The 24,500-nt window shown below is 42.7% G+C and overlaps 1 protein-coding gene across 2 annotated transcripts in view; it reads left to right on the top strand.

The window, feature by feature from the left end:
* The window catches only part of ZNRF3 (zinc and ring finger 3), a 99,597-nt gene that overhangs the window by 25,005 nt on the left and 50,092 nt on the right, over positions 1 to 24,500 (top strand). Inside the window, exon 1 of one of the 2 annotated variants that reach the window (XM_072879800.1) lies at positions 11,675 to 11,881. The exons of the other annotated variant lie outside the window; for it this stretch is intronic. Coding sequence (XP_072735901.1) covers positions 11,864 to 11,881 — 18 coding nt within the window. The 5' untranslated portion in view covers positions 11,675 to 11,863. Of the gene's footprint in view, positions 1 to 11,674; positions 11,882 to 24,500 lie in introns of those variants that run through there. 2 annotated transcript variants of the gene reach the window in all.

Below are 24,500 nucleotides of genomic sequence, written 5' to 3'. Positions count from 1 at the left end.
GTCTTCCTCTACCTTTCCAGTTGTCTCCCAGCATAAAGACATCCAGGCCATTTTAATAGTTTCTGCAAAGAGTTATTTGAGGTTTCTTTTGTGAGGAAGCCTGTCCTCCAGCTTGGCACTACTGTGAGAATGAGTAGAAGGCCGAGGGGGGCAGTTAATTTACTGAGGTCTGCAGCAAAGTGCTGAATTTGTGGGATCCTTTCGGGGTCCAGCTTGAGAAGGTATTTAGATATTTATAGCTGACTCTACATTATTGAGAGAAATGGGGTCTTCTAGCCATTTAAGCAGAATTCTGATGTGTTATGGAAAGTATCTGTGTGACTCTCATAAATTTGTTTGAGAAGTTCTAGTTTCTCTACCCTCCTCCTCCCTGCAAAAAAAAGAGGGAGTGGAAATGGGAAGATGACTGTTGGTATATCACTTTTCAGTTAAGTCATTAACACAACAAACTTAATTTTTAGGGTCCCAGTGAATTTTTTTTTTCTTTACACACACATCCCCTGCTGAGGGCATAGCATATTGGGTACTTAAGGGTTAAATCATCTTGCTTTGGAAGCAGCTGGGCAGTTTACACTCCTTGCTGGGCTGTACAAAAATACTTTTCCTTTGAAGTACTGGGAGGAGCGGCTAAGGGTAAAACCTGGAATGGGCTTGCAGCTAACAGTTTGTAGTGGGCTTAGCTTGGAACAGGCAGCTGCCTGCAACTGCAGTATGAGATGGCAGAGAAGGTCAGGGTTTCTTTCACTCTCGCCTCCACTGTCTCAGCATGAAGGCTTTCTTTTTGAAATTCTTCAAATGCTATTTAGTTCTTGGAAAATTCTTGGATTGGGACAGGTTGCAAGAAATATAGATTAAAAATATCCTTTCCCATAAAGGCAGGCCAAATATAGGGGTCCTATTGGAAGTTCCTTGGCTGCTTCTGATTTGATCTGATAGTGAAGTACACGCTGCTGCTGTCTGGGATGAGAAAGATTCACCTCCACCGAGTGGTGGGAAGGAGGTGAAACTCTTTTGAACAATGTGTTCTAGAAAGAGCTTTCGGAAGTCCATTTTTTCTCAGTTTACTAGAACCTGTGAAATCTCAGAGCTGATGCCATACCTTAGACATGTTGAAGTCTCAGTTTAGCAATAAAACAGCTGATGGGAGGACGGCAGTGCTGGCACTTGCCCTGGATGACTGAAACCAAATGGGAAGACATCACGTTTGTAAGAAAAGCCCCTAGGTTTGTAGTGCTGTACAACAGGAAGCCTTCTTCTCTCTTGTATACAGCATGCTACATAACTATGAATGACATTGCTTGATGGAGCTTCTTAAAAGCAAATCTTTTCATAGACGAAACCTGATGCAAGCCGGGCTCCAGTGCACTTGCTGTTTCCTGCCACCGCCAGCAGTGGAACTAGACTAACTGAAGTTGCTCTCTGGTTTTCTGGGGTAATACTTTGCCTCTTGGCAAATTCATATGCATTTTTTGGGAAGATCTGAATCTGAGAGATACTGTTGTTGCCATTATATGAAAATGAGGAAAAGAAATTTCCTTTTAGCAATCAGTGCCACTGAAAGGACAATCAAAAGCAGTTTACCCACCAGCTAATGAGGGGTAACATTAAAATGCCTGGCTGTATCTGTTGAATAGATGATGATAGTGCTGTATGTCAGATCTCCAAATTTCAAGTTAAATTTATCTTAACTGCCCTTAATAATCCTATCCCTTCTTCTTTACTCATTTAAGGATCCGACACTTAGCTGTTGGTAGGATCTCCAGGTTTATTTCCCTGCTGCTCTGCCACTCACTCTTTAGCTTTCTACCTCTGCCTTTTTTCTGAACACAAAAAGTGTCAAGAATTTAATTGCTAAAATAAGTAGAATTTTCCTCTAGGGTTTCTGCTGTTGTATGAGTTATATAGAGGGTTCTGTCCTTGCAATGCTTGCCTATTAATACCTGAAGTACCTTGCTTTCCCATTTAACAGTTCAAGTGCCAAGGAAAATGTATAGTAATATAGGCCTAAGAATCTCAGAAAAGATGATCTGCTTTCATTTCAGAGCTGTGCTGAAAATCTTTGCTTACAATCTACACCCAACACATTCATCTTCTAGAAAGTGAGGGTTAGTGCCATGGCAGAAGTGAAAGTAAAAGACCTCAGAACAGGATTTTTGGGATATTGTATTTTGTTTTATTTTATTTTTTCAAGAAGCTGCTACCTGTGTTAGATCTGTGGTTGCGAAGCGGAGTTGCCTGGCTCCTTACATGTTGGCTGTGCAGGTCCTTTTGCATGGCTTTGCAAGTGCAGGAGTTAAGGAAAACCTCCAGTCCATTTGCCATGTTGGATGATTCGTGATAATTGACACACTTCGGTTTGATGCCAAGGATGTTTCCCACTTCTATGTTACAAGAGACTAGACGGCTGATGGGCCTTCGTGTTATTATTAAAAATACGTAACAAAATGGAGTCTAGAGAAACAAGAACGCAGAACTCTTGAGTGTCTAGGTTGTGTGGCTGGCATACAGTGACTTTGCTTTGCATAGCTGAAAGAATAAGAGTAAGTTATCACACTCAAGTACTTTTTAACAGGGGGAAAAATGTAGTCTGTCCAAATGTTGTTACAGTGGCGTATGTGCGTTGACTGTGTTTTTATGTGTCTGCCTCTCTGGGGTCACAGGGGCACCCATGCTGTTTCAGTGTGTTAACAAAGCTGCTCTTGGACAGGAATGGGTGCTACTGCCTTTCCCAAAACTGTGCAGGCAAAGCAGATATTATCAGCGCTGGCCCTGGGGCATAAAATAGAAAGATCAAAGCACATGGCAGCAGCACACAGAGGCTCTTCAAAGCCTGAGTAAGGCAGGATTGATAGAGAAAAGGAGAACGCTCTTGCTGATGTAATCACAGCCTGTGAGACAGGTTGGGGTTTTTTTTTCTTTTTCTTAATTTAAACAAAGACACAAAGACAGTCCTTGTTTGTTTAGAGAGGTGAAGCGTGTGCCACAGAGATAGAGCAGGGATACCTGAGTATATAGACGGTTTTCATGGATAGCATGGAGCTGCCGCATTTTGAAGTAACTGCAAACTTGCAGTTTTCCTTATTTTACTGTGCACAACTTCCGCATGTGGTATTCTCTCACTTGTGGTGTCCATGTGGGATGAAGTAGGAAAATGGCAAAGGAAGGAATGCTTGTTTTCAGGCTGCCTTCCTTATTAAAATGGAAACTATTTTGTTTTCTCTTGAGAACTCCAGTTAAAAATTTCTGGGATTTGTATGAAAAGAAGTTGAGCACAGGCAAGGTGGAGTTAGAGGGGAAGTGATAAGCCTTATCCATTGTCGAAAAGCGCAGGCTTGTTCAGGCACAAACTGTGAATGGGAAAGAAAGAGTTGTGCTCCCCCTTTGCGTATGTGGAAAGGAGGAAGGAGAGGTGTGACTTTTCTGGAACAGATGTGCAGGGATGGAAGGAGTTTCCAATCTTCTCCTTTACAAACCTCACTTCTCTTTATACGCTGCAGCTGCAGAAGCGTGTTTCTGAACCTCCATTTTGATTATAAAGGTGAGGGATAGAAAACAGCTTTTCAAAGGGAAGCTTGTGAAATTGTGAGCTAGGGCATGGTAGTGCAGCTTTTCCGCCCAAAGGTGTGTCTGTACAGTGTATTGCAGATGACCTGAGCTAGCACAGTCTGATACCCAAAACCTGTGTGACCTTGTGGGCACGACACAAAGCCTGAATGAATAAGAATTACCAGAGAGGCGACATATATTAGTTAATGTAGTTGCATTGGTTTTGTACGTGTTTGGCGCTCAGGCAGAACAAGCTCTTCTGCTTGGATGGTGAGCAAAGTCTGCATGCATCTGCTCTTGGGATAGAGGTAGGGTCTGTCTGTGTGGCAGAGGGCCTGAACCCATCCCTGCGGGAGGGAGAGCTGCGCCCACTGGTCTCTGGGAAGCTGTTAACTCTGAAACTGAAAAATGACTTCACCATTCTGCACTGTTTCGCTCACTGATTGTTTTAGGAGAAAGATCTAATGGGATTATCTCAGTCCCAAAATGTATTCCAGGATGCCAGAAACCACAGTGGTTATTTCTGTCTGGCAAAATCTCCAGCTTTCCTTCCCCCATAGCCATGAGCCTATTTGCAGTGCAGTTCAGATTAGTACCCAAAATTGTGGCACTCCGAAGTCTGAAAATCTATCATGAGGGAAAGGTGACTGCATATGCTTGACTTTCATGCTTCATTCTGGTGTTGAAGCTACATTTATAGTCTGGTAAATCAGTTTATTACCTTGTAAGAGGTCCCTGCTCAAAAAGGGATGCATCCTCTTTATTGTGGAGTATGTGGGATGGTACTGGCATTCCTATGTTGTCTCATGTGGAAATCTCTCCGTTTTGCTGGTTGGCATCAAAACTTCTTCCCTCCACCCCCCTGAATCTCTCTTCTGCCATGCTCCTTCCACAGATGTGTCTGATTTGATACTTGACACTAGTAGAGAGAGCTTCAATACACTTGAAATACTCCGATTTTGGTTTCTGGTTACCAAACCTTCAGGCACCAGGAAATTTGCACATCTTACAGAGCTCTGAGATGGGCTCTGACATGTACTTTTGTTACTGCTGCAGGCACTTTCCCCTCATGATACGGAGAGGCTAGAGAAAAATTCTGGGGTGGGAATCCTAGCAGTTACCATGACTTTCTGGGAATTTATGCATCCTCTTTAAAATATTTCCTTTTTGGGAATGCCACCCAGAGATGTGCAGGACAGGCTGTTCCAGTCTGTTGTAGCAGACAGCAGTTAAAGCAGAGGTTTCTCTACCCATAGAAGAAGATGAATTGGAGGGTTCTGCCGTCAGTATGGCATTCCCATGCTTTTGCTTCTAGTGAGCAATAGAATGAAAAAAGAGGTTTTAACTGATTTCCTGTATGATCTACTGAGTTTGTGCGGCCACTTCTGTCAGCAGTATCCATGGCCTTTTGATTCATGCAACCAAGTGAATTAACACAACTGCCATGCCAAGTTAACCAAAAAATTCCTCTGCTCCAGTGACTCTCTCTGGCAGAAGGCAGTAGCAGATACTTGTGAAGGAATGTAAGATTAGAGCAAGCACATGGTGAGAATTCTGCAGTACATGCTTCCAGGCTCTACCAGCTTGTGGCTTAGGACTTCCTATTAGCATCAACTAATACATGAGAGCCCTCGATGGCTTTTTCTTCCACATTTTTTTTCCAGTCTGTTACTTCGCCTGTAGCTTACTTGTCTGAATTTCAGAGAGCCCAGGGAAGATCTGTTTTGGTTTTGAGGGCCTTGTGAGGGCTGCTGCATACTGTGACATTGTACTTGTCCTTATTTTTGGGTAGCAAAGGAGTCAGAGTTGGTGCGTGTAGTGCAGGAGGTCTAGAACACCAGTTTCGTTGGCCTGTCTGGTAGGTACCTAGTTAAATTGTGCACCAGCAGGAGTGGAGGGAAGACGACTAAATCTCCAGAATTTTTCTCATTCTCTTACTGTTCAGCGTAAGTTCTGTAGAGGTTTTTTTGAGCTGCAGGGGAAAAAACGTTGCCAGGAAGTAATTGTTCTTTCTGTCTCTTTCTAATTCTGTGCAGCAGCTGCCTGGTCTTTAGCTGCTATTAATGTTCAGAGCTCTTTGAACAAAGGAGCGTTAGGCTGATGTAACTTCTTCCTCTGTCAGACATTCCCTCTGAAGCCATCTTTTGTCTCGATGGCCCTATTGTAACCATTCATATACTGATGAATGAACAGGAAGCTGATGATGATAGTGAGCAGATGAGTTTGATCTTGAACAGGTTTTACTCAGACTCCAGCTTGAGGGAGTTTATATAGGAACTGAGCTGTACCACTGTCAACGACAATGTCTGATTTGTTCATTCAAATTTTCTTTTGTTTAAGGAAACTGGAAAAGAATATTAATCTAGGAGAAAATGTGCTAACTTTCTTATTGAACAACAATATTGCAGATCCAGGAATTCTGTCTGTCACCTCTTCATGCAAAGAGAAGTGTACTTGAATGGCTGTATTTTTATTTTTGTGATCGTGAGTTCTGTCATGTTTGATTAGAGGTGATGGTCTCTCATTTGTTGTCCTGTTTGTGACAAGCCACATTCAAACGCGTCCTAAAGGTGCTGGGGAAGAGAACTTATGGTGCCTCAGGTGACAGTGGTCGGTGGGGAGGAAGAGAGGGAGAACTTCCTCCTCTAGCTCTTCCTCCACACACATGTTTTAAAGCAAACTACTTTAGGCTGTTGACAAAATGCGTCCTTAAAGCCTAACGTGAACAGCATTAGGTGTGGTGGAGGTCCTGGCTTTTTTCTTCTGGACTGGGAGAGGATAGCAAGAAGAGCTTATCAGCTGAAGTACCAGCAAACGTGTGTCCACAGTGCACAGTATTAATTTCCAGCATAGCCAACTGGTTTATAAAGTTAGTTACTGAAAGGTGATGTGATCTTGCACAGAAAACGTCTGTTAATCTGGGTGAATGTATTAAATAGGGAGTTGAAAGCTAGTACTGAGCTGGCATCCTTCCAAGGAGGATGGCGGGGTAAGGGGCTGACTCCTTAATGTCAAGAAAACTTTACTCACTTGACGCTCCTGGGCCTGAAATTACTCCCTGTTCTGGCAGTAAGAGGCAGATTTGAAGTCAGTGATACATTATTTTAGTACTACAGTAGCTATGATGGTTTGAGGCGCTCTGAAAAATAAAGGCAATGCTGTCTTGTGATATTATGTACTAGAAGGAAGCCAAAATATGGTTGAGGATGTTTGAGCCAGACTGTCTGTCTGAAGACTCATGATAAATACTTTTGTCTACTATTAGTTACCTGACAGAGGCCGTACACGGTATGACAGTCACCAAAGCATCCTAACCACAGCTCTTCTGACACAGCTGGTTTTTTTGTGTGGCCTTTGGTGCTTGCAATATATATTAGCTTTCTATAGATACATAACTAATTTATTTCCAAAATGCCTGATGAAATGAAGGGACTCTTACATGTATTTTTGTAAATGAGCACCAACAGTTATTTAAATATTACGGACCAAGTTAGCAGTTCCCTAGCAGAGGAGTACCGAGATGTGTTTGTGAGTGTGGTTGTTCTTTTCACAATGCCTGCTAGCGTTTTCTGTTTATTTTTGTGACCGGGCACAGATTCCATTGACCTTGTTTTTATTTTTGCATATGTCACATTTTCTGCAGGCCCTGCTCTGTGTTTATCTCTGGCTGAATGTGCCGTGTAAGGACCTTGGTTAAAGGGATTCTCCCCAACAAGTCACAGCTGTATATACAGCGCGTTATGCATCAGTGCTGATCCTGGGAAGGATCTTGGTTAATTGTAATGCAAGCTGGAGGCAAGCACCAGGAAGAACAAAGAGGGATAGCAAAAGGCTTCTCAAAGTTGTTGCTAAGATTTCTTTTCCTTCTTAAGAATAAAGTGTATTCCGAAAACCTTACCCTGGTAGAAGTAACACTGAAAATTTCATGAGAGTGTTGCAATCACTAGGAAAGGACCAGAGAGCAAAGCAGAAGACCTCATGGGCACCATTGGGCTCCATGGGCTTGAATGTTGTGTGCAGTTCAAGTCAGTGCATCGTAAAACTGGAAAGGGAGACTAGAAAAAGGAACAGGTAGATCACAAGCTGTGGATCAGCCTCATCATGTAGTGGAGGGACGCTCACTGAAAAAGACTGAATTTTACCAGCTTGGAAAAGAGGCTGTTGACAAGAGACTTTGAGTAAAGTCTGATGTAGAGACAGTGACTAAGGAACAATTAATTTGCTATTCCTTGCAATACAAGGACTATCAGAGCATACTCCGTGAAATTCACGTAACAGCTTTAAAGTTAGCATAAGAATGTATGTTTTTAAAACAGTAAGTTGTGTTACTTGCTGTAGGATGGTGTAAAAGCCGAAAGTATGGGTGTCATCCAAAATGGATTAGGCAAAATCATGGGACATAGCTGCATTGCTTACTATTAAACACAATGTTCTGGGTGAAGTCTCAGCTCTGGAAGTCTTTTAGTCACTGATAGCCTTAATTAAGAGGCTGTATCAAAAGAAGAATTATTCTGTATCTATTCTGCCTTTCCTATTCTCCAAGCTTCTGCAGTTGGCCACTGTTGGAGATGGGATACAGTGCTGGATGGATTTTTGGTCACACCCTGTATGGCTGTTTTTATGACTTGCCCAACATTGCATAGGAACTCTGTGGCAGAGGAAGCAATCCAGTCTCTTGGGAAGTGTTCAGCTGCTTTAACCACAGCGCTGTGTTTTCTTTTCTCATAGTATCTTACCTCATTCACTGCACTGTCCAATTTTTCTAACATGTGAAGGAAATGTCCTGCAGACAGCACTCATTTGCCCCACATTGCTGCATTCTTGGAGTACAGTTTACACCATTATTTTCCCAATCAGTGAGGCATACCTCAGTGGTGAGGTGCGCCAACAGTAGATACACAGCACTAAACCCAAGCCAATAAGCTTTGCTGGACTTATTAGCATGGGCTGTATGCCAGTGCTACAGGAGTTGGGTTAAAAAAAAAAAAAGGAAAAAAAGGGGGTGGGGTGGAAGAGAAGAAGTGAAGGGGGAGTCTGGAAGAGAAGAGAAATGAGGCGATAGATTAGTGGCCTTAGGAAGGAGGAATCCAGAAAGAGATGGGGAAAGAAGGAGGGAAAACTGTTGTTGTATCCTGAAATACAGCACAGGTATCCAAAATTGAGGCCGAATTGGGCTACCTTAAATCTTGCACTTAAAGTATGAAACACTTGCTACTCCAGCCTTAGCATTCCTATACAATTTAGATAAAAATGAACGTGTAGAACAGCAATGTCAGGGAAAATTATTTGGACAAAAAAGCTTAGGTAAATTTTAAATTTTAGGAACTTCTGATAGCTTGCTCCCCCCCACCCCACCCCACCCCCATATAGGGTGCTGTAGTATGATAAGCATGTACATTAATATGGTGTTAGAGAAGAAGCTGAGGGAAGCTGTTTTGTTTTACAGTTCTGTAAAACAGTTCAGTTTTGCAGTTCTGTATTCAAAATTCTGTATTGAATTTTGCTCTTAGATCAGGGAATTAACCTCTTTGTAATGAAAGGGGAGTGCATCAGGTCTCCAGAATTTCAGAAACTTTCGTTATTGTTAGTTTGACTTTAAATAATATCAAATGAATCCTTCAGGCACCAAGTGCTAAGTTTCTACAGATGCCTTTGAAAGATGGAAAAGAACGAAGGACTGATAATTTCTTGAGCCCAGAATAGCATTCTGGTTCAAGATGTCAAAGCATAGACTGTGAGCAGTGAGTGAAACTGTGCATCAGTCAGCCTTGTACGCTGACGAAGCGTTTTGAATAGTGCACTGGACTGAGTTGTGGAGACTGGTTTACATCTAAGTTGGTTATTTGCTGTGCAAAATAAAACAAATTGAGGCTGAAAGAGGGAAGAAGAATTTCACAGTGTGTGAAATGGGAATATTTGCAGTGACTATTTCAGCAATGGGCTACATTAGAATTAAGAATAGCTTTTTATTTTGAAGTCATTCTCCCTACTACAGAACATTCTTCAGTGGTGACTCAGTGTAGAGCTAATCTCACTCAAAATGGTTGCCAGTTGCCACTTGGAACAATAGGACTGAAGCCACAGGCTGCCATCAGGTGGCTGTTTTTAAGAAGGGCATTTTTTCCCCACTGGATTTGAGTGTTTCTTCCCATCTGATAACATAGAAGGTCTCAATATTCGCTGAATTCTTGTAATAGAAGACTTTGAAAACAGTGCAGTTACTCATTGCTTTATCTGAAATGGAGAACCCAGTGCACCAGATATTTTCTTTTACAAAAAAAGAAAAAATTAAACCTTAATCTGTTTTCAGGAACAACTCTTTGCACCGGATTTATATGCCATAATACTGGCCACTACTTTTTTTAAAAAGTATTCAATTCCTCTCTGGGCAGGGGCATCTTTTCCCTATACTGTGAATGAGGAAGTTAAGCAGAGGGAGAAAGGAATGATTTCCATACAGTCGTAAAGGGAAATGAGTTGCTGGAACAGAAATCCAGCCACCTCCATCCTCCGTTAGGGTGAGATCCGGCGAGCAGGCTGGGCTGTTTGCTCCCCGTGGCGTAATGCAGCAGTGTAACGCCGGTCTGCCTCTGCGTTCCTGGGTGCTCCCGGGCTCAGGAGCCATCAAGTGAGGAGACGGGACGTAACAGAGGATGGATGGCCGGTGTCTCCCTAAGAGCCGCGTCGCTTACACCAGGGGCTCAGAAGTGGAGTGAGTGGTCTTGAGAGAATCCTGGACCTGTGGGGCTGGGGGGGATGTCAGAGGAAACGGGGAATGCATCCAGTTCCTGCTGTGAGACAAGCTGAAGTACGATGAGAAAGTCAACTCGCCTTTCAATAAAGATCACGTTCCTTTGCATACAGCCTATTCTAGAGCCTTGCCTCGTGTAGTTGCAGCAGAGGCTTTGGCTTCACCTCTATTTCCATTTTAAATAGGTTGAAGAGATTGTGCTGGTATCTGTTACAATGTTGGACCTGAGGAAAGAAGTGTGTGTAAAACTAGATGTGATGTTTGGACTTTGCCCAGTGAATGTGGCTGCAAAGCAGGGGCAGAGTGTGAAGGAGGCTGTGGAGGTGATTTCTTGAGAACTTGAAGGAAGAGGAGACAGTCTAGAAACAAACAGGAGGCTGTACCTGTTTGGAGACCTGTGCTTTTAGAATCAGTTGGCTCCTTTCCCTCTAAAGTTTCCCTAACACCTTAAAATGTTTTCACATGGGCAGAAGTCATAAATTGGAAACAAATCCATTGAAGTATACTAGGTTGTCAAACTGAAAAAGAGGTCAAGTGATAGGTCTTGGAGAGGAGAGTTAAGGAAAATTTGGAGCACAAAGAGGGGAAACTGGGATACGAGAAGGCATGTGGCAGCTGGAGTTTGAAACAGAACTTCTGTAAACTTTACCTGTTTGTGTATTGCTCCAGGATGGCTTATAAAATGTAAACACAAATCTGACCAAAAGGTAAACTTTGGAAAAAACGATTTAAGATGGAACTCTCTATCTTCAGATTGTAAAAATTGTCACAGGTATTTTCTTGAGCATTTTTTAGTTGCTGCAATGTAAGCTAACATTAAATGTAGAGAGGGGGAAGGTGCTTTGTAATTTATGATAAAATTCAATACAAGAATATGGTAGTTATCATAGGTGACTTGAGAGTCACCTATTTATAAATCTAGAAAACTTAAAGGTCAAGCTTCAGAGAAATGGATGCAAAGGTATGAAGTAAGGAGAGGTGTCCAAAATAGTTGAACTCTGCAGCAGCATAACGAAGGAAAATGTGTAGTTAAGACCCGTAATACCCCTAGCTGATTTCAATATTTGTCTTCCTCTTATGTCACGAGGGAGATGCGTGAAGGGATTTGCAGTAGACTGGGTCTGAACAGGGGGCTAGGGTGTGATTTGTGGCGGAGGAGTGAGGAAAGACTGGACAGAGTATGCAGCGCAGGTAGTTTCATATCAAGACAGAGGAATAAATAAGTAGGGGGAGCGACGTAGGGGGAGCAACTGAGAGCAAATGTGGAGGAGAAGATTGGGTGCTGGAAAGTCTAGTCTGGGTGGTGAGAGGAGCAGATGCAAGAATCTGACCTCTGTTGGGCCTGTGCTTCAGGGACATGCTACTTGCTCTGGGAACTGTGGGAAGTCATTGCTCCCACCACCAAGCTGAGAGCGTATCTCCGAAGCACAGTCTCAAAGAGATGGTGATTTTTTTTTTCCAGAGAGTAAGCCATGCTAGGAGTGCTCCCAGAAGGAAACAAAGCTGGTATACAGTGCTTCAGTTCTCAAGGAAGTTCTTCTCTGGGGTACTCAGTATGTTGAAGACATGGTGACAAATATCCAGGTAAGCACCACAACTCCACGTTTGGTCATCGCGTTGTGCGGGATAGGTGGAGGTCAGTTCTGCTGTGTGTGCACACACAAACTCCTTACTCTCTGCTCTGCTCTTAGAGACATAAAACTCTGAATAAATGTCCAGTATGTAGGGTTTTCAACATGTCCTTAGTTTCAGTCTCTTAAAACCCTCTGGTGGTGATGCAGACACTCATGTACTGCATTTAAGTCTGCTGACAACAGGCTTTCTTTTTTTAATCCAGTTTGGCACATCACTTTGAAAGACACAAAATGAGTATTCTGGTTTAGGCTGCTTAATGTCCCTTGCCATAGTGGAGGGCATCAGTATTTCCATCATATTCAAAAACTTTCGAGAGCATCTTCTGAGGCACAGGCTAAAGGAACTTCTGTTAGCCAGAGATTGTATGGTTTATAGAATCTTGAAAGAGTCTTTAGGTAGATATTCAAAGATTAGTTCACATGCTGACCTGAGAAATCGGGTACATCTTTAGGGTATGAACTATTACATTTCAGCCTTGAAAAACTTTTTTCATGCTGACTAACAGGAATGCAGGTCTAATACTGTACCACTGATGTGTCTTTTGCTTCCTTGGTGGTACTGACTTTCAGTCAAGGTGGTAATCAAGAACTTTGCAAATATTAAAACCTTCCTTCCTGTTGACCTTTGTATTGCAACCCAGAAGATCTGTTCAGACCATGCAACTCTGCCATTTGAATTTTCACTCAAGCTACCGTTCTCTGCTGATGTCAACTGAAACTTCATGCTCCAAAATGCATGCTAAAGAAGTGTGTCTGTTCATCCTTAGCAAGTACCAGCTGCTTCCTTTCTTTGTGTGTTTTGGGGAAGATTCTAGGCATGAGGTGGGAGGTAAATATAATGAAATTATTTCTACCCTACCATTACCTGATAATTCAACAACTGTATTTTGAAGTTCTGTTGGCTAATTAAGCCACTTGTCAGGGGAGGTTGATAGCCATTTTTCTAAAACAGAGTAGCCCCTAGCTTCTGGGAACTACAAAAGTCAGAATTTTGATTTTTAATTTTTTGTTCACAGTAGAGCAATTTTGATTCCTCTTTGCTTTCTGATTTTACTTAATCTGTTAGATTGCACTGGTTCCATTTGCAGCCTCTTTTCCTGTAGTTGAGGACTAGGAGTTCAATTTTTACATGCAATCATCATGTGTTCATTTCATACAAAGAGCTAAAGTTCTGAGAATTCTGAGAACCAGAATCTGTGGTTGTTCATACGTTGGCTTCTAATTTTTTTTACGCAAATGTTGCAGGTAGCTAGGGGTCTGTGTTATTACCTCATACTTTCTCCAAGAAAAATGATACATGCTTTGTTGGGTAATATTTGCAGGCAGTTTTTGTTGTGGGACAGTCTCCCAGGCTCCAACCATGAAGATGTATTTGTATTTTCTGTGAGAAGTAATGAAACTACAGCCGGTTTTGTGCATTATCTGCTGTACCTTTTCCATCTCTGTTCTGCGTGTAGTCGCTGAGCCAAAGCTTTAACTTTGAACTGAGCAGAAAGGTGATCCGTGGTGCTGCTTTCTGCCTACCGCTGCAGTGATTCTACAGGATGTATCTTGATGAGTTTAAACAGTAGTTCAAGCATCTGAAGAGCAAAAATGGGTGGAGAGAAGGATTACAATATCATAACCCTTCTCTCTTGTGCTTTCCCCGTTGCAAAGTGCAAAGCTACCCCTTTGATATTGCCAGCTAGAGCGGCTCCAGCACTATCCTCCATCTCTGAATTTCATTGCAGCCCCAGGGGAAGCTGCACCTCTGTGGCTCTCTCACAGCTGCTGGACTTTGATGGGGACATGCCTGCGCTCTTTCCACTGGCCTCCCTTGGCAACCAGCCCTTTGAAGATGACCTCTTGCTGTTTGCCTGTTGTCTCTCTTGTGTTGGATTATAGATGAGAGGTTGGCATGAGGGGAGGGGGATGGGATGGAGTGTTGTGCGTTTTAAGCCTCATTTCTTTCTGCATTCTCCACTTTTTTTTCCTCTGTGGCTTTTATCTCTCTATATGGATAAAATGTTGTCTCGCATATGGAAAATGGTTTCTGGCAGAAACGCACAGTTTCTGCTTGGCATTTGTATATAGGACAAAGGAAGTTTGATTAGTTTTGTGGTGAGGGCATTGCATTCTTCCTGTAACAATCTACTCGCATTAGTTCCCTTCCCCCACCCCTCTTTTTAAGGACAATATTGTTCTTAGTTATAGGGCAGCCTTTCTCTGTGTGCATGTTCTGTGTTCCTCTTCCCTCCCTCTGGCCCCAGTGAACGCACCCTCTCAGAGACAGCACAAAATATATCACCTTGTTAATGAAGGCTGTGGCATGAAATGGAAGGGGACGCACTGGAGCCCTGTGCCTGGGTTGCATTTTGTGCAGACACTGACTACTTTTGGAAATCCAAACAACCAGGCTTCACTAAGTACTGGCAAAATCCTTCATGAGAGTGTCTTATAGTGAAATAGCAGCTGTAGGGTAAGAAGTACAGTATTATCAGGGATCAAACAAAGCATAGGAATAAATGTCCAGTTTTCACTACAGTGAAAGGTGAACAGGTGAGGTGTTTTAGTGCAGAGCATTGTAACTAACAGTGTTTACACACTTTCACAGATTTTACCATCTCCTTTCTCACTTTTTTCCTCAATGGTGAAATCACTTTAATCTACCTGTGTCAGCACTCAATCTGTCTGAGGTTTCTTCAGGCTTTATTAAAGTCTGGGCACGGAGAGCAGAATGGCAGTTGACATTGCCATTGAATATTGATAATAAAGTCAGGAGTTACACATGTTACAGGGTATTTTACAGCAAACATGAAGAAAATAATTTGGATGTGTCTGTGTATGCAATTGGAACGCTGCAGTGCAGCATACCACCCAAAATTAGAAGAATAGGATGTGGAAGGTATCTGGGATCTCTGCATGTAACTAGTGCATCCTTATCTGCAATATTGCGTTTTAATTGGATCTCCTAGTATTATCTTCTCTTCGGAAAACAATCAGCAAACCCAGCCTCTCTCCTTTCACCCCAGCTAGAAACAGTAAACAAAGACATAAGCTAGTAAAAGTAATAGATTATTCTCTTGGAAATAAGAGACTTCACGGGACAAGGGCAGGGATAAGTTTGTGTTCCCTCTGCTACTTCTCTAAAAGAAATCCAACATCCATGTGTCTTTTCAGTACCTACCTTCTTCATGTAATTTCTTTATTCTTACACAACCTGAGCAAAAGTAGGCTATGCAGATTATAAGTCTGTGCTTTGTATTCTAGGAGCTACTAATGTGGGTGGTGTAGTCTAATCCATTTTGGCAGTTGCTGTATACCTAAATTTTCCTCTGAAAGGAAAGTATGGATTTCATTTTGTAGTCTTCCTTCAGCCTGCACGAGAACATTTCCCTCCCCCTTCCTTCATTATTGTCTAAAATAGACAACAATTTGTCTATTTTAAGTGAGCTGATCTTTGTCTAGGCATAGAATCATAGAATGGTTTGGGTTGGAAGGGACCTTAAAGATCATCTAGTTCCAACCCCCCTGCCATGGGCAGGGACACCTTCCACTAGATCAGGTTGATCAAAGCCCCATCCAACCTGGCCTTGAACACTTCCAGGGAGGGGGCATCCACAACCTGTTCCAGGGTCTCACCACCTTCACAGTAAAGAATTTCTACTCTAAATCTACCCTCTTTCAGTTTAAAACCGTTACCCCTTGTCCTGTCACTACGCTCCCTGATAAAGAGTCCCTCCCCATCTTTCCTGCAGGCCCCCTTTGAGTACTGGGAGGCTGCTCTAAGGTCTCCGCGCAGCCTTCTCTTCTCCAGGCTGAACAACCCCAACTCTCAGCCTGTCCTCATACGGGAGGGGCTGCAGCCCCCGATCATCTTCGTGGCCCTCCTCCGGACCCGGTCATGCAGGTCCATGTCTTTCTTATGCTGGGGGCCCCAGAGCTGAACGCAGTACTCCAGGTGTGGTCTCACGAGAGCAGAGGGGCAGAACCGCCTCCCTCGACCCGCTGGCCACGCTTCTTTTGATGCAGGCCAGGATGCAGTTGGCTTTCTGGGCTGTGAGCGCACATTGCCAGGTCATGCCCAGTTTTCCATCCACCCGTACCCCCACGTCCTTCTCTCCAGGGCTGCTTTCAACCCACTCATCCCCCAGCCTGTACCCATGTTTGGGATTGCCCTGACCCAGGTGCAGGACCTTGCACTTGGCCTTGTTGAACTTCATGAGGTTCATATGGGCCCACCTCTCTAGGCTGTCAAGGTCCCTCTGGATGGCATCCCTTCCCTTGAGAGTATCAGCCACCCCACTCAGCTTGGTGTCATCCGGAAACTTGCTGAGGATGCACTCAATCCCACTGTTCATGTCCCCGACAGAGATGTTAAATAATACTGGTCCCAATACGGACCCCTGAGGGACACGACTGGTCACTGGTCTCCACCCGGACATCGAGCTGTTGACCGCAACTCTTTGAGTGTGACCATCCAGCCAATTCCTTATCCACCGAGTGGTCCACCCATCAAATCCATGTGTCTCCATTTGAGAGACAAGGGTGTTGTGCGGGACGGTATCAAATGCTTTGCACAAGTCCAGGTAGGTGACGTCAGTCATGTGTAGTAGTTCTGCAAGTCCTGTTGTATGCATGTTGTTTCAATGCATGGCATCTATTGAGGTTACTTGGTTTCTTTCTTTAAAAGTTAAAGGATGCCTTGGAAATAATTTGTGTTACTTTTAACTCATCTTTCTCTTCTTCTCTACCCTTCTCCATTCGTCTCGCACAGTTCCCCACAACTCTGAATGCAAGCAAACCGGCTATGCTTGTTAGCAGCTTACTGCAGAATACAGAGAATAATATCTTGTCTTGCCAGGCGTCCTAGAGGGCTCTGGAGAAGCAAGTCAGCTCTTAAACTCCATGTAAGATCAAGAACTTCCTGGAAAGCCAGGGTCTAGACCAGATTACTTGTCAAAAAAATGACCTGTACTGATTTTGGAAATCAATCACAAATTAGTCTACACATATAAAGAACAGTCACTGTCGGTCTGGAGATTTACAGTACTGTGAAATTTTGGGTCAGCATGAGATCTGTCATTCTGCTTGCTAAACTTTCCTGCTAAAATATAATCTGCAAACAAGTAGCTCAGAGGTTTTTCACAGAGCTGTGTGCTTTTGTAAAATAAAATACTACCTTCTCTGGTGCACACACGTGTGCATGTTGTCTTTGAATTCCCTCCTAACACTCTTGGAATTTTCAACCCAGCCAAATTAATTTCTTTTCTAAGTGTGCATCGTGTGTGCTTTTGGCAAGGGAATGCAAATGGAAATTTCTTTTAGGGTTCCTTATATGAACAGTTTCAATCAACTGGGGGTTTTTTGGCTGTTGAATAGTTACATTCATTCTTTCTGGGCCCCAAACCCTCCCTGGGGTTGAACAAATGGACCCCATTATGTTGTACAATGTTTGTCAGGGTCTCTTCATACTTCCTACTCCATTTTCTGCTAGAAAACTTACTTGCAAAGTATTTGTAACTCCATACGAGGCCTTTAACTTAAGCCGAGGAGATTGTATGGCACTGACCTGATACTTCCACTTTTAAGTCCCCACTTGAGTGCTATGGGACAAATGTAGTTGTTCATGAGATGTAAGGTAATCCTATTTTTCCCAGCCAGTTATGATTATGTCTAAAGTTCTGGCCATTAGTGTTTTGGGGCCTGTCTTGTTCTATATAGGGCCAGAACTCTTTTGTTTTACTATATAGCTACTGGCAGCCGCCTTCTGCCAAAGTAATCTATGAAGGTATCATTTTACTCCTAATTTTCCCTCCAGTTTCCCCCGTCCTTAGTGGCATTGGGCCTGCATCTTTTGCCAGCATCTTTCCACCCATTTAAGGAGGAAAAAAACACAACTATAAACATGACTTTGTTCCCCTTTGCTCTGTCAATACTGTGGTAGGAGAATTCAGTGTAATCAAAGCACTTAAATTCTTGAGAGAAGAAATCTGCCCTCAAATTATCTCGGGTATGCACATCTTTTCATGGAGTTTTGCATTTGAGACCCTTTGAAGGAATGAGAGGCCAGCTTTCTGTTTGAATGGGCTGGGAGCTTCCCTTGCAAAGTGTTTGGAATAATTAGTGTCCAGCTGCTTTGTTGCAGTAGATCGCTCAGCTGCATAGCGTGGGCAGTACACTTGCTCTCTGCCTGTGCAGTAAATCTGATGCACATGTGCTGAATTTACGGTTTTGTACACATCTGTTACTGTGCATGTGCTGTGGGTATCTGTAGCGTCTCTCTGACTTGGGGCAATCTTAGCAGGAGGATGTCTGAGAGCACGCTGCTACTGCCAGGTATGTCTTTCAGCTGGCAGTGTTCTTCCTCTCCTGAGGGATTTGAAGCTGGGCCATGGCGCAGGTGAATTGCTCACAAGCACTTCACATACTCTGTGAGTCACAGGTTGGGTATCCCTGTGTCAAAGGAGGAAGGGAATGATGCTGCTTCTTGCTTCAGGTGATGAGTGTGCTGATCAACTAGATCAGTGCCGAGGTCTGGTTCCTGAGTTAACAAAACCTACTCTGGCTGCTCTTCAAAGTTCACCGCTCCTTTTCACAGGATCTGGTGGACTGTGTATGGTACTGGTACTGTCTGCGTTGTAGAATTTTACTGCCTTTCTGCATGGTGGATGTGTTCAACTGCCTATCTCTGGTTTTACATTTAATTACAGCATAGACTGGATTTCTCATCATTCCTTTTGGCATATTTCCTGGAGTAAAGTGGACTGTGAGAGGATTTCAGGAATGCTTGATGCTCTTGCTATAGAGAAAGTTTGGTGGAAGCCACTTGTGGGTTCAATGCTAACCGCTGGGTCGAACCACACGGTCACAACTGATAGCCAAGAAAAGCGCACTGCTGAAATGCTCAGGTCCTATAACGTTACATTTTGTGGTGATTTGGTTTTTGGCAGGATGTTCTTCTTCAAAACAGAAAAAAAAAGTCTGAAAGCAAAAAGAAACTATGTTTTAATGGAGTTTTGTACTTGTGCCGGAGGCTGAACGTTCCTCTCTGCACAGCAAAGCTGCAGGGTCTAGAGGAGCACAGGGTGATGAGGAAATGCTTCCAGCTTTCACCTTTTTTAAAAAGGCTGCTATGTTCCAGCTGCAGCCAGCATAAAAACCTCTTTTTGTCAGGCTGCAGAGACAATAGCAACTCCTAACTTTTTTTTAGAAAACCTACTCTTTAGTTCTTGAAAGATTTTTTTTTCCCCATTTGTAGGGTTTTGGATGGCTCATCTGTAATGGCACATTCTACTGATGCCTTTTTCAAAAAGCAGTGATACAGAGAAGCTACAGCCTCAGCCTTTTCTTTCTGGTGGGGTCTTAGTAATGCTGGGTTGGAATCTTGCAGTCAAGAACCTTAAATAACTTTTTTGGCAACACGTTGCTCTCTTGATGCAGAAGAGTAAACGGAGATGGAAAAGTTAAGTTCTTCATTCCACTGTATTTGTAAGTAGTAGGAACAAATACAGTCTTGTGGTGATGCAGTTGTATTAGTAGCTGCATTATGTTGAAGATCAAAATCACAGCAGTGGCAACAGTCAGTGGGAAATCTCTCTCAGCTGAGGTGACTCAAGGCTATCCTGGAGAATGAGTGCAAAGTAATTTTTGTAGTCCTTAAGAAGCAGTTTCTCTTCTAATAGGTAAGAAGGTAAAATTTCAGAGGAAATGCAACAAATGAGTGTTGCTAACACTAACTTGACTATTTTGCAGCCTTCTGGGTCTCATATTGATTATTTTAATATATAAGCTCTACTGGACTACTTTATACAATTAGTCCAGTCACTGTTCTCACTAGAGAGTGTTAGCCAGGGGTCTTGCCTTTGCTCTAAAAAGGCTTTCTTTGTGCCCTGATGGAAACCTCTCTAGATTACTACTTTTTTCCTCTCTACCCAGTGCCACTTTTCCGCCCTGTGCTCTGTTCCTTGTGGCAGTTGAATTTCTTCTCACATGAATAAAGTGGAGGCTTTTTTTTTTTTTAAGTAATGGCAGTATGTAGCAAAGGCTCGGTTAGGTTTGATCTTGTCACTGAAGTAGGTTGAAGACGGAAGCAATTCTGCTAGTGAGCTCTAGATTTTCTTCCTTTAGGTGCTCATCTTATGTGATTTGGGCTCCATTGGGTAAATTCCAAATTCCTACATTCTTTCTGTGTTCTGGTGTTGGTGGAAAGTAGGCTTAAGAGACAACGGACAAGTTAGGTGTTTTTCAGTGGAGTTAATGAGTGCATGGGTAATTGTTCCGTGTCAGAAAGCTATCAAATCTGTAGTTCCTGCTGGGACAAAGCACAGGCTTTATTGCACAGGACTGGGTCAGTTTCTAGGCTGTCTTGATGCAAAGCAGAGTATGTGATGAGCTGAGCTCTCATCATTGCTCTGACAGGAATTTTCCACGTTTCTCACTGAATATGAGCTAGTACTCTGTGCTTTGGTGGGGTTTGTTTGTTTTTTTTTTCCTCTGGTTAGTTGTCACTTACGAGTGGAAGAATCAATAGCTTTGTTCTGACCTGTACACTATAGTGAAAATACATCTTACTTAACATCCTTCACTTGTTTTCTAATGGTTTTTGAGTGGGGAAACCGGTAACTTGCCACAAGTTCTTACTTCATTTCTTACTTCAAGCATCATTACATGCATGATATCCCACAGATTCCTCATCTGAGGGCAGTGAAAGTTTCAGATTAGAGCCAAGTACTAAACAAAAAATTTCCTGTAAACCCCAGTAATTTGGGGCAACCTGATTTGGAAGAAAGATCTTCTTCAGAAAAGGTCTAATTCTGTAGGAATAGGAACAAGGACAAAGTGAATGCATTGTCATAACTTTGTTTGCTCAGGCAGTTGTTTTTCATGGAGTTTCATAAAGTCTGCGTTTTTGGCAAGCCAGTAATCCAGACTGTGTATATATTTGCCTTTACTGATGTGTATGGTTAGACCTTGCTATTGGGCTATCAGAAACATTTTTGATGCTGATGAATAATTGCTGGCAATCTTAAACACACATCTTGTACATCCAAGACTATCGATGAAGAAAATTAGAGCAGAGATTAGCTGTTCTGTTAGGTGTAGAAAGAAGCTGTCTTAGCAGTATTATACCCAATCCAGTAATTTGCTGTTGATGCTAAGAAAAGATTATCACTCCAGCGAAAGGTAAAATCTAGAGCACAATCTTCCAAGGAAACTTGAAATCCATCACTTTCATTCCAGAGTTCTAGTACGTGTCCCGTGGAAGTAAGCTTTGCAGATAACTTTCCAAATCTGCGTGTGTGTTATTTCAGTTCATTGTGACAGCTGTATCAATAGTGTGAATGAACCAACCCCATTGTTCTCCCCCCCACCTGCAATACTTGCGAACAGCTGTACAGAACCGGACAATTGGTTTGCAGGCCAGTATGTGGTCTGAAGTTGGCTAGCACCAGCCAGCTTGGAGGAAGGTGCAGACACCAGATAGGGGCAATTCTGTGCTCCGAGATTTTCTTTTCCCTGCCTTTACAATTTGGTTATTGTTGAAGCTGAATTTAATACTTAAAACTTTCTTACTCAGTCTTGCTCCTGCCCCTGTCACTTTTATGATTCTTTATTTACTCCTTCCCATTGACAGTGAATGAGGATTGAAGCTCTGCAGAGAACTGGAAATTTTTACCCTACTGAGTTTTCTTTCTATATGCTATTTAGTCTGGTAGTCCAACAAGTCCAACTTTAATACAAATAAAATTTTATTTAATGGGATGCTCATTCATGAAACAGTTGCATGTCTGATGGGATATGTATATTGAACCATTTTAGGTACCCGACAATAGCTTGCTGAAGTTGCAGCATGGCAAGTCTGTAGCTTTTGCAAATTGTTTTTACCTTGATTTGGAGGATGGAACTTAGAATCAAAGAACAATAGAAAAGTCTAGGCTCAAAGGGATTTCTGGAGATCATCTGATCCAGCATTCCATTGAAAGCACATCCTTAGCATCCTTGTTATCCAGGGCCTTGTCAAGCCCAATCTTGAATATTTCTAGTGGGGGATGTTCCACCACTTCTCAGGGCAACCTTTTCCTCTGTTCAATTGTTCTTATGGTGAAGAATTGTTTCCATATATTCAAACAGAATTTTCCCTGAAGTATCCTTGTGCCTTTTGCTTCTTGTCTGGTCATCATGTGCCCTCATGAAAAGACTACCTCTGTCTTCTCTATAGTTACCTGTAAGACATTAGATCTCCCTAAGCCTTCATTTCTCTAGGCTGAATGAATGGAATTCTTTCAACCTTTTTCATATGTCAAGTTTTCCAACCCTTTTATCATCTTGGTGGCCTTTTGCTGGACCTTCTCCAACCAAAACTGGACACATTATTCCAGATGTGGTCTAACAAGTGCCAAGTACAGTGGAATAATCACATTCATTGATCTGCTGGCTATGCACATGCTCCGGGTGCAGCCTCAGCTGTTGACTCACATTCAGTTTGCTGTCCATCAGAAGCCCCGTGTCTTTTTCAGCAGCGCTACACTGCAGCCAGTCAGACCATATGCAGCCTGTACTGCTGCTCAGTATTACTCTATCCCACATGTAGGACTTCAAATTTATGTTCATTAAACCTAATGCAATTCTTGGTGGCCTAGTCTTCCAGCCTGCCACAGTGACTGTGTCTTGTGGCCCTTCCTCCTGGCATATCTACCACTCCTCCCAGTTTGTTGTCATCTGCAAACTTCACCAAGAGTGCATTTGGTCCTCTCATCTGGGTTGTTTATCATGATGTTGAATAGTATCAGACCTAGTATCAACTCCAGAGGAACTCCACTTGTGACCAGCTGCCACTTCAACTTTGAGCCATTAACCACCACTCTGCCATAACTGCAGACTTTGAGCCAGTTTAGCCAGTTTTCCACTATCTTGTGGTCCAGCTGTCTAGTCCATATCTTAGCAGCTTGTCAGCAAGGATATTGAAGGAGACCAATGTGAAACGCTTCGCTAAAATCAAGGTAGACGACATCCATAGCTCTCCTCTCATCCACAGAGCAAGTTGCTTTATCAGAAAAGGTATTGAGATTGGTCAAGCATGATTTATCCTTGGTAAATCCGAACTGGCTTTTTCAATCACCATCTTGTCCTTCATGTACCTGGAAATAGCTTCCATAAGGATCTGTTCCATAATTTTCTCAGATACTGAAGTGAGGCTGACTGCTCTGGGGTTTCCTAGATCTGTCTTTTTGCATTTTTGCAGATAAGTGTAGTATTTGCCCTTTTCCAGTCATCAGGGGCCTTCCCTGATCTCCATGACCTTTGAAAGATAATAGAGAATGGCTCTGCAAGTATGACAGCCAACTCTTCTAGGACACCTGGATGCATCCTCTCAGATCCCATAGACACCTATATGTCTGGTTTGCATTGATGATCCCTAACTCAACCCTCCTTTACTATCAGCTGTTTGTTAGTGCTTTGTGTCAAGCCCATTCAGTAGCAGACATACATTGCTTGTAATTCTTCTTGCTGTTATTACACTTATTAGTCTTGACATTTGTTGCCAGTTTGAGCTCCAGCTGGACTTAATGCTTTCTGAAGTAAATCTCTGCATTTCCGAGCAATATTTCTATATCTGTCTTTGGGAGCGTGCCCTTTTTTCCATCTCTCCTTTCCATTCAGCTTCTGGAGATTTTAGCAACACTGGATTGTCTCTGAATCAGACACTCTGTGTCCTCTAGTACTTTAACGGTGAATGAAGAAGTTGTTGTTTGTTCGAAATCTGTTTGATGACATAATTTTTATTGCATTTTGAAGAAAACATGTACACTCAGTCCACTTTTTGTGTTTAATAAGACTGATTTGACAGGGGAGATGCTTACTACAGATGTCCCAGCAGAAGCGTACTAATGTTTTTTCTCCTCACTGTAAAACACTACGTTGTTTGGTTGCCTTATCTCACTTGAGCCATGATACACTCCAGACTTTGGATCAGTCCCTTAGAAGAAGCTTCCATGGGCGATGGAGTTGGAGGAAGGAAATGAGACCTAGAGCTTGGAAGCGGTGGCTGGACATGCTGGGGCTGGGTAACTAAAAGTATCTGAAGTCTGCATTGAGTACCTGGCTCTGCTTCCGTACCCCTGGGGGAAGCTAGGAAGGGAGCTCACTTCCCTTCAGTTACCAAATGCTGCTTCCACATACACCTGGTTTGGGGGAAAGCTTTGAGAAAGAAACTGCATTTCCCTGATGATAGACTTCCCATTCAGGTTGGTTTGGTTTTTTGCCTTTTTTGGTTTTTTTTAGCACTGCAAAACCTCATAAATTTCATTTCAAAAGCCTGTCTGGTGAAGGAATGTGAATTCATGTGGAGGGAGATGAATCCACGCCAAGTGCATTCCGGGTGGGAAAGCTATATGGTGTATCTGTTGTTTCAGGCCCTAGAGCAATAAGGAATTCAAGTCTCCACAAAAAGACTCAATAGTTCTGCTCTATTTTAGAGGCTTGTGCAGTGTAATTTTTTGAATTTGCTTTTTACTGCAGCTATTTGAAACTACTGATAATTTTCCCCCTCATAGAAAATAATTAGTTTTATTGTTGCCTTTGTAGTT

The sequence above is a fragment of the Ciconia boyciana genome, chromosome 15, assembly GCF_034638445.1.
Source record: "Ciconia boyciana chromosome 15, ASM3463844v1, whole genome shotgun sequence".
Taxonomy (NCBI): domain Eukaryota; kingdom Metazoa; phylum Chordata; class Aves; order Ciconiiformes; family Ciconiidae; genus Ciconia; species Ciconia boyciana.
Note: the sequence above shows the minus strand (reverse complement) of the source record. Positions and strands in the feature narration are given on the sequence as shown.